The following is a 10,209-nucleotide window of genomic DNA, read 5'->3' as shown; positions in this document are numbered from 1 at the left end:
ACCTCTGTTTTTTATTTTAAAAACGCAGCCAGATCGGTGCTGTGTTTAACGGTTATTTGCTGAAGATTCGAACCCAAGCTTCTTACAACATGAGGCAAGTTGTAGATTAGAATATAGACCAAAACAAGTAAGAGTAGACCACCTAAGTAAGAGTAAACTGGAATAGAATCCAGCCATACTGAGTTTGTGGCTCTGGATTGTGGATTAGAGAGACAGAGAGAGAAACCAGGCTCCATGCCTGACTGCATCCCTCAACCTTTCAGGCTTTCAGTCTTCTTCACTGGAAAATGAGAGGCCTGTTAACCAGACATATCCAAGGTTACTAGCCTTCCGACTCTACTTCTAGGACTCCAGATCATAGAAGTGGAAATGAAATTTTTGTCCCTAGAATATTTTCCCACTCGTAGCAAGCCTCGCCCTTTTCGAACTGACTCATGAGGATTCATTGCATTTACGGGGGCTGATCTAGCCATGCCTCTCGCCTGGGCTATGAGAACAGAGACCTAAGGCACATCTGCGGAGACCTGATCCTACCATATTCTTGAGTGTCCCCGGCCTGCTGCTTGCTCTGCAGACCCGTCCCAGCCTATACCCATGCAGTCTTCCCTCCTTGCCCCACATTTTCACCTCTGGCGCTGAGGTGTCTTTGTTGACTCACCCGAACTTGGGTCAGTCATATTTCTTCCTTTGGGATACAGGATCGCTCTGCCTCTCTCCTCTCTTTCTCAGTCTCTCCTTCCAACTCTCTTGGCCCAAGGCTGACCACACTCCCCTCATTCTAAAGAACACACAGCTTATCTATTTTTCATGTTTAAGGCAGCCAAAGGCTTTTAAAAGATAATGAAAACCCCTCAACCACAATTTTGAGTTGCAAAGAATTTGCTAGATTTGCTGGCACAGAGAGTTACAGGAATGTTCTTCTGGTACTTTGTGGTCTGGAATCCCTGGAGGGTCAGAGATCTACAGGGAACACAGACATGTGAAAATAATTACACTACAGTATGGGGGGGTGGCTGTTTTTGGGGTAAGGAAGAGAAACATCATATAATTTTTGCAGAAATGGTCAAAGGATGGTGAGGAGTTTAACAGCAGCCCAGCGTGAGAGTGGGGGTCAAGGGATCCAGGCAGGGGTAACACCATTTGTAAAGGAAGGGAAGCATGAAACAGTTGGTCCTTTTGGAAGCGGACACATTAACCCTTACCCGCAGATGGGCAAGTTAGCCGGTTTGGCTGACTGGGCAGGTGTCCCTCCCCCAGACCCACATTCCATCTTCCATGTATATCCTCCCTGAGTCTGCTCTCTTCCTAACTCTCAGGAAATCAGTCTTACACTGTCAAGATTAGGGAGATAAGCATGCTTTGCCGTGTAGCATGTACAGGAGAAAACCTTAGTTACGGCGGCAGTGTAGAATGTGTGCTTGAGGGCAGCCAGAAGTGGAGGACAGAAAGGACGGCTGGGACATGACATTCCAAGAATCCCTACATCCGGGTCCTGGGGCAGGAAGAGGACCGTGCTTAGCCCCAGGTTCTTTTTGAATCTTACGGAGCAGCTCCAAGGAGGAGGCCATGTGCCAGGTGTGACTGTGGGGATCTGAAGGAAGCATGGGGCTTGCTGTGCTCCCCTGGCGATGACAGTGTTCTCTGGGAACTTAACTGGTTGGCACCTTGATCTTGGACTGCGAGTCTCCAGAACTGCGAGAAATAAATATTTGTTGTTTGAGCCCCTGGGCTTATGGCTGACTGAGACAATAAGGAATCTGGAAAGAATGGCAGGTTTTAGGGGGAGACCACAAAATCTTGTTTCAAATCTACTGTGCTTGAGAGGTAGAGGGGCCCAGAAGGCACTTAGATATAGTGGTCTGAAGCCCAGCTGAGACGCAGTGTGGATAAAAGGCCAAGAAAAAACAACCGAGGGCACTACCAAGAGGCTCCCTAAGGGGGACATTCTTCATTCTGGTCCACAAATATTTTACAAGACCCTGATTAGGCCCTGAAAGACAGGCCAATAAGAACCTCACAGAGCCTTCTACTTCAAGGAGCCTACCCAGTTTTAACGACAGCCACGGACTCAGGTTCGGCAGGTATGAAAATTGTTTCTAGGAATCCTTTGTGAAATAAGGTGTCAAATTCATGTCTACAAGTTTAGGTCTGTTTCCTGGGCTGTCTGTGAGTTTGACATATATAGGTACGTCCCTCTTTTTTTTTTTTTCTTTCTTTTATTCTTCAGATTACTTAATGAATTTCAACCAAATTCTAAGATATGATAAACATGACATTTGATTTCCGTGTTCTTTATTTTCCGTCCTGCTTTATGCTTAAACATAACATGATTGGCTTATAGCCATCCAAAAAATGAGGAATGCATTTTTATGCACTAAGATCTTCAATCGTAAGAATTAAAGTAGAGAGAAAAAAGAAGGTTAACATGGTTTACTTATTTTTTTAAAGTGTAACTCCTTTTTGAAAAATATTTTTCTGTATGTTCATTAATTATTTTTAGGTAAACACACACAGGCATACACACAATGACAGCCTCTCAATTGACTGCCACAGTTTACAGAAGAAATAGTAAATATTTAAGAACATACTTAAAATATTTGAGAAAATGTTTAAAACATTTAAGCAAATAAATAAATTTTAAGAAATAAATAAAATTTAAGAAATGTTCTAAAATGTGAATTTGCAGAACTGTATGTAGACTCCAATAATTCCATTGGAAATTTAACTTTGCAGTTAGAGAAAATTTCAAAATGTGAACTTAATACACGTGCTTGAAGTACTAATACACACTTTATATCATAAGAAATTGAGAAACCTTAATTTAAAGCAAATAAAGGTGTCTAGTTTCACCAGGAATTTGCATATATCACCAGTGCTTGTGGAATTCATCTCTTAGAAAATTCTTTTCTAATGTGTGAGATTTCTCATTGGGAAAAAATTCAGAATCAAGTGGATTGGCATAGAAAACAGGTTCTTGCATCTCTCTATTTAAACATTTTAAGTTTAATTCTCCTTCAGTTACATTTTAGCTACTCGAATATAGGTAACACGTTTTGTTCTTCTTTCCACAGAAACTGGTGTGTTTACTTTTATGGACTCAGAGGAGCTTTTCAAATTAACTTCAATTTTTAACAGCCCTTTTTTCATATCCCATGTGTGAATTTACTGTGGAGACTTATGAATGATGGACCTGCCTTCAGCGGCCTACTAGTGAATTGCTTTGCTTAGGTGAGTGTAGAAAACTTTTGGCAATGTGGCTCAGGCCCAAGTGTTAGCACCTAGGCAAAAGTTTTTAGAGCAAGCCAGGATATGAATCAGTATGAAGAAGGCACTTGAACACGACCCACACTTTTAAAAATTCATTGAAACTTTGAGAGCATTTTCAATGAAGTAGATATGACTGCCTTTTGTCTCCCTTGAACAAATTAATTCTCCTTAAAGTATCGATTGGATCAATGCTCCAAGTGTTACAATCCTAACATCTTTTGGGCAATGGTTCTAATTAATATAATTAATATTTTAGCAAGACTCATGGGTCATAATTGAAAGAAATCATGTGGGTCTGAAGAATGCCTACTGAGGACAGCCCTGTTAGGATGAACTCTGAGATGTGTGGAGTAATTTCCTGGACTTGCAAAGCAGGAAAGGGAAGGTTTTCCTTCCTGATAAGCCTGGAGGTTTTGGTGTTTGGCCCTGTTGAGACCCAGGGGCTATCTGGGCTAATTAACATATGTGTAATTAAAGTGCATCAGCTAGAAAGGCAGAACCAGTTTTATTTGGCTCTGTACAACTGTGAATAATTTCTTTCTCTCTACATTATTTACCTTCTGTGTAAGTGTGTGTGTGGGAGGGGGTCTAGTTTCCCTGGACATCCTCCTGCTGCCTGTTCCGGCAGACAGCAACGAGCAGACGAGCTTTGCCTAGCATTCAAACTAGGTTTTCGTGGCGTTCATATCACCATTTTTAAGCCACATTTTTCATCACAGGGTAAGAAACACTGTAAATAATTGAGGTGATCCATCAAGAGACCCATTCTTGATAATGAAAAATCGCATAACTCAGTAGAAGTCAATTAAAAACCGTAAACTTCAGACCCCTTTGCTCAGTGAAAATTTATTTTTATAGGAGGCATTTAATACGATAGATTACGGGGGTCAAAATTTTTTCAAGTTCCAAAAATTCAGTTAGACCTTGATAATGAACATAAGATTTATATAGTATCAAAGTATATTTGTTCTTTGAAACTAAAAGGGTTTTTTGTTTCTTTTTTCATTCCTTTAACATGGAACTGTTTGAGATGTTCAGGACTTTATAACCGAATTAGAAATGACATCCCACTGTGGGATACTTTATTCTTTTGAAGCTTTTAAATGTGTGTCGTACTCTTTGCTTGTCCCTATACAATGAAAGTAGGTAGACTAGGAGAGAAGCAGGGCATTTCATCTGTTAAACCTAAGATCTGAATAATTAGGACTAGATAAATGACTCAAAATGTTTTTGTTGTCTGGTTGCTTTGTTAGGTCACAGCCAATAAAATAGAATGTAATATCTTATACAACTCTATATAATTAAAAAAAATAATAATGGCAGTGTCTTTAGAGAGATCCAAACTCTCTGCAAGTGTCCAAGGGAAAAATGCCAAGTCTCTAAAATGCAATGTCCATAACACTTTTCTTCCTTGTTAGTGGTTTTTCGTGCCCAAAATCGAAAATAAACTAAAGAGTGACATCTGTCTTCAAAAACAAAAATATTTGGCCATTTGTTTTAAGGTTCATCATTTTCTTCTATAAATTTAAACTGTACCTAACCGCTTAGGTAGGATTTGGCAGGCAGGCCTGGTGGATGCCTAACTCCAACCAACAGTACGCATGTGACTTGCTTCCTACTGAAATTAAACTGCCAAGGAAAAAGAAGGAATTGTCCCCTTTATTTAATAACAAAGAACGCTATCGTTCGAATTCTTCAGATTTGGAATTCCAGCAGTGTTTTTCTGTTTTCTTCTTGATGTGTGACGAGAATGAATAATACCAAAAATAAAAATAAACCTCATCTAAACAAGCAGTCCTTTGACTTTATAAGGCTCAACATCAAATATATCAAATTCTAAAAATACCGAAGACCAGTGAAATGTCAAAGCTGGGGGGATAACATGCTAGGGATAGGACAGATTTTTAAGCTTTTCGATTTAATTGAACCTTCTAACATTAACTTTGTTATGTTCATAGCTGCCACTTAAAGGGACTACTAAGGACCATGAGATTTCATATTCATATAAATATTTGACTTTGACCTCATAAAACGTCCCTTGGGTCTATAATACTTTCATTCTTGTATAATCTGAAACAAATCCTTTCCTTTTAAAAATCAAACAGACCACGTTACACACACAGTTGACTAACTATTTACAAAGCACCCAATTAAATCCTACTTAATTCTCTCTAACTCTAAAAATTCCATCTAACTGGTGTGCAAAGTACTGACCACATTCAATGCATGATGTTCACAGGCCCTGATGGTCCTATCCAACCTGGAAAATATTAACTTCGTTAAACAGAAAAGAAAATCTTAAAAAATAAGTAAAGGGTTTTGAAGAAACGAGACCAGAAATCACAGTACAAGACAGATAAATCTACTTTAATATTCACATGTAAAAGTTACACATCACAAGAGATTGGACAGTAGGTTTAGCAGTAACTAACATAGCTATAGTGAAAATCATTTTTATAAAAAAATAATCTAGATGCGGTCATCAGAATTTTTGGTCTACTTAAGTTAATGTTTGAAGATCGACTTTTATCCCTGCTTGAAGGATTTGCCATTATGCCTTGTTTTTTTTTTTCTCCCACTGTTGCCTATTAATATTCTTTGGAGGAAGGAAAGCAGAAAGTGTTCATTTCCAAGAGTTTGTCCTTTGGTAGCAAGCAGAGAACATTTTTCATTTCTATGATTTAAATAATCTGTACAGACATGAAACGTAGTGACATTAAGCCTCAGTGTAAAATGAAGAATGATAAGCATTTTTTTTTCACTTTGATAAAACAGTAGATTTCATAAACTCCTTAAGGATCCAAGCATTTCCCCGTCCCATATGCAAAACCATTCAGAATCCACTTAGACCTCAGTTAAAAAACAAAAAAGCAGACACTTAACTCTTTATATATTACACTATCAAACCCTGTACTTAAAAACTGATAAAGTATATTTCCAACATGTATGCTTCAAATACAAAGATTTCAATCTAGGTTAAAGAAAACACATTTGAATGGACTCAGAACAAGTTTATTTTGTGATTAAGCATCTCATGCAGTCATGCAGGACCACTAGCTATAACGATTACTTCCGAGTCTACACAACACTGGATAAAACGAAAACAAATTAAAAGCTAGGCCAAACAGAAAAGACATTCAAGATATCGAGAGCTCTGTAATGGAGCTGAAAAATAATTTTCCAAAAGAAATATTCCCATAGATTAAAAAAACACACACATAATATTTACAAAAAATATTTAATTAAAAATATCTTATAATTACAGTAGTCTATTAAAGCATATACTTTCTCACACTTATAGAACATCTCTATATATACATGGTATGAAATGTCACTCATCTATACAATATGTAACATTCTTGCAGGGAAAAGAAAGTTCCCTGCCCCGTTATAATCATCTATTTTAAACAATAGATGTAAAAAAAAATTATCTACAATGCTCTTTTATATTAGTAAAGCTTCAAAACAAAAATTGAGCTCCTTGGTCACAAAGTAGGCATCTAAAGTTGATTTACTCTTGATCTATTTATCAGTCCTGTCACACTTAAGCTTAAAAGTTTAACTGCATCTCCAAAAACACAGAAATGTACATTTCACAGCGGTTATAAATGAAGAGACAAAAGAGAATACATATGCAGAATGTTTATGAACGTGCAAAAAAAAAAAAAAAAAGATGGAAGTTGTATTTTTCTTTCCCCCTCCCCTCTCTCTCTCTTGGAATGACGAATGAAACGTTTCTAGGATTTGCTGATTTTTTTTTTTTTTTTCCTCCTTTCCTCGGCTGGCTTTTTCTCTAACTTCTGCTCTTTCCCCCTCCCTTTCTAGTGCTCCTGGCTCGGGCTCAGGCGGCCGCACACCTGTGGAAGAGGAATGAATAGAGGGGGTGTGTGAACCTTCCCGCTGTAGACTAACTGGCGCCACCGACCAAACTCAAGACACGCTTGATCAACAACCCAAAACAAACCACCAGGTCAGACAACACCCGCAGCCCGAGGCTGGCCAGGCGACCTGCAGGCAGCTGCTGGCCCCCGCGAAGCCCGGACTGGGGATCCACTCTCAGGCCCTACCCGCACCCCACTTTGTGGGTGTCAGACGACGCGGGGGCGGGGGTTGCAGGTCTGCACATCGGGCAGTTTCCACGCCCACGAGGGTGCCCTCCCTCGGCGGGGAGGAAGGCTGTTAGAGCCGGCTGGTCATGAACGAGGCACGAGGGTGGCGCGGCGGGGACGACGGGGACAGGGGCCGGTGACACGTCTCCATTTAGAGTGAACCCCCAATTACTAAAAGCGAAGTACGGTGGCACGGAGAGGGGGTGTCCACCTCATTGGGGTCTGCCCTCAGAAATGCTTAGGGGCACAGAACACTGCGGTGCCTGGCACCGGAAGCCCCTGGGGACGGGCGTCTCTGGTGACCCGCCGCTGGGAGAAGGGAAAAGCGCGCTCACCTGGACAGCGCGGCTCAGCGGCACAGAATGCTGTCGCCCTGCTTGTTCACCGCGCCGGCCTGGAACAGCAACGAAACACCAAGGCAAAGGTTAGCAGGCACGAACGTCGCACTCGGCACGGTCCTGGATTCGTTCTTGGAAACCAGGCAGGCGCGCCGGCACCCCCACCCCAGCCTGCAGCCCTGGGGGACTCCCCCAACCCCACCCCAGGCGCAGGCTGGACTTGACAGCCCAGGATGCGCAGAGCCCCAGTCCCGCTCCGCGCGTTCCCCCGGACCTGCGCTCGCCGCGAGGAGCCCGCCGCTGGTGGCCCCGGGCGCTCGGAGGAGGAGGGGGGTCCTGTCATTTCTCCGCCGCCCCTCCCGTTGGAAGGGGAGCGCCCGCGTCCGCCCCCCGGCCCGGCCGCCGCCCTCCCGGTCCCCCGCCGCGTCTGCCCGGGGCCGGCGTCTGGCCTCTCACCGGGTCGGTGTTGAGCGCCGTGAGCGGGGTCCGCGGCGGCGCTGCGGGACAGGTCCCGGCCGGGTGGTGCGGTGGCGCCGGCGGTGGCGGCTGCCTCAGCAGAGCCGGGTGCGTCTCCAGCGCCAGCTGCAGGTCCAGGATGTAGTCGATAACGTGCTGCAGGATCTCCACTTTGCTGACTTTCTTGTTGGGCGGGATGGTGGGCACCAGCCTCCGCAGGCGGCTGTAGCAGTCGTTCATATCGCACTGCAGGCACAGCGCCGGCTCGTCGGCCGCCGCCTCCGCCGCCTTGCAGCGCGCTGCCGCCGCCGCGGCCGCCGCGGCCGCCGAGCCACCCAGGCTGTGGCCGTGCTCGGCCAGGCAGCGCAGAGCCAGCTCCCCACCGCCGCAGCCCGACGGCGCCTTGCGGCCCGAGGGGCGCACCGGGCTCACCGCCTTCATCGCGCGCGCCCTGCGCCCTGCGCCCTGCGCGAGCGGACCCGCTGGGGCGAGCGAGGGAGGCAGGCAAGCTCCGGGCCCCCGCCCGCGGCCGGCTCCGCGCCCCTTGCCTTCGCGCCCGGCGCGCTCGGTCCGCGCTCGGGGCACCGCGAAGCTCCCGGCGATCCCGCGCCCACCAACTGACGGCAGGGTCGCTCCGGGTTTTGCGAGGGGAATCTCTGTTCAGCGGGCGACACTCGGCCGGGACCAAAAGGCAAGAAAAATCAAGAGCGGCGGAAGGAAAGCAGCCCACCGGGTTCCCTCGTCACTCCCTTCGGAGCTCCGACTACAGCCCGGCCGCTCCCGCCGCCGCCGCCGCCGCCGCGCTCCCCTACCCGGAGGTCCCCCCGCTGCCAGACCGACTCCCAAGCGCGCCTGCTCTACGCTCTCGCCCCGCCAGCCGCGCAGCTGTATTTATGGAGCCGCGCGCCCCGGGGGCGGGGCCAGCACGCCGGCAGGGTCGCCGCGCGAGCCGAGCGGAGCCGGGCTGGGCGCGCGGGCGGGTGCGCGGAGGGAGGCGGCGAGGGCGGAGGCTCCGGGCGGCGCTGAGGGGCGGGGAGCCGGGCAACCCGAGCGGCCGGGTGGGCGGGGGGGTCGGGAGTGGCCAGCCAATCGGGCGGACGGTGCCACCTCAGGGAATGACGCTCGGGCCAATGGGAAGGACAGTCCATTCCGTCAACGCTGTGGGTCGGGGTTCTGAGAAAAGAGAGCCGAGTGGGAGTCGGGCCAGGCTGGTGTGCGCCCGAGGGAGGGGAGAAGAGAGGGAGAAGTTCCTGCGAAGAACTGCGGGAATGTGCGGCTGGAATTCACTCCCCCCGGCTTAGGCGGCTGAGCGAGCGCTGGGCCCTGCTCGAGGATCCCAGCGCGGCGACCGGGGACCCTCCGCCACCCACCGCTCCCGCCCTGGGATTCCAGCGCCTTAAGAAGGACGCTGCTCAGGAAGGCACGTTCGTTCTCTTCTGTCTTTCCCTCTCCGGTTCATTATTCGCCTTTTCACAATCACCGAAACCATAATGATGAATGGAATGTGCAGCCGTTCCGTTTTCTTTTTTATAAAAAGGTTAAAGCTTAGCGCCCCCCCCCAAAAAAACCCAAAACAAACAAAAAAGAGTGCCGAACGCAGATATTTGGTGAAGGGCCGTGTAAATCCAAACGTCGTAGGGTTTTTCTTTTCACCCATCTAGATGCACAAGTGGGCTCAAGAAAAATGCAATTGCCTCAAAGCATTAAAGGAGGGCACGTAAATATTAAAAATGCATGGGCACGGAGTATTTAAAATTCCACCATGACATATAATATTAATCCGTTTTATGTAAAATTCATACCTGTAACTTAATGTAGGCCGTTAACGCACCGCCTCACGTGTTAGCGTACCCCGCTTTAAATAGGATGCTAAGAACGTCCAGAGTCTCCTTTTCCAGCAAAGCATTAAAATTCACACTTCCAGTTCCTGGAGTCCTGCTTGGGCCACACCCTGCAGAAAAGTCTGTTAATTAAGGACGTTTCTGTGGTTTCTAATAGAAAAGCTGTCCTAGAAGGGTTCAAACAAAATTGCCCAATGA

General features: G+C 46.3%; 1 protein-coding gene across 2 annotated transcripts; it reads right to left on the bottom strand.

Annotated features, from left to right (window-relative positions):
- Positions 1-5,608: 5,608 nt before the first annotated feature.
- On the bottom strand, positions 5,609-9,037 carry ID4 (inhibitor of DNA binding 4). Of its 2 annotated transcripts, XM_080806158.1 has the most exons (4): positions 8,856-9,037; positions 8,171-8,652; positions 7,712-7,770; positions 5,609-7,124 (listed from the first exon to the last, which is right to left on the bottom strand). In XM_080806158.1, exons 2-3 carry the CDS (start codon positions 8,609-8,611, stop codon positions 7,726-7,728), a joined length of 486 nt encoding a protein of 161 aa, XP_080662284.1. In that variant the 5' UTR covers positions 8,612-8,652; positions 8,856-9,037; the 3' UTR covers positions 5,609-7,124; positions 7,712-7,725. The 2 variants fall into 2 exon arrangements, with proteins under 2 accessions (XP_080662284.1, XP_080662283.1); XM_080806157.1 differs by lacking the exon at positions 8,856-9,037 and having other exon boundaries at positions 8,171-8,746.
- Between the last annotated feature and the right edge of the window lie 1,172 nt (positions 9,038-10,209).

The sequence above is a fragment of the Martes martes genome, assembly GCF_963455335.1.
Source record: "Martes martes genome assembly, chromosome: 6".
NCBI lineage: Eukaryota > Metazoa > Chordata > Mammalia > Carnivora > Mustelidae > Martes > Martes martes.
Note: the sequence above shows the minus strand (reverse complement) of the source record. Positions and strands in the feature narration are given on the sequence as shown.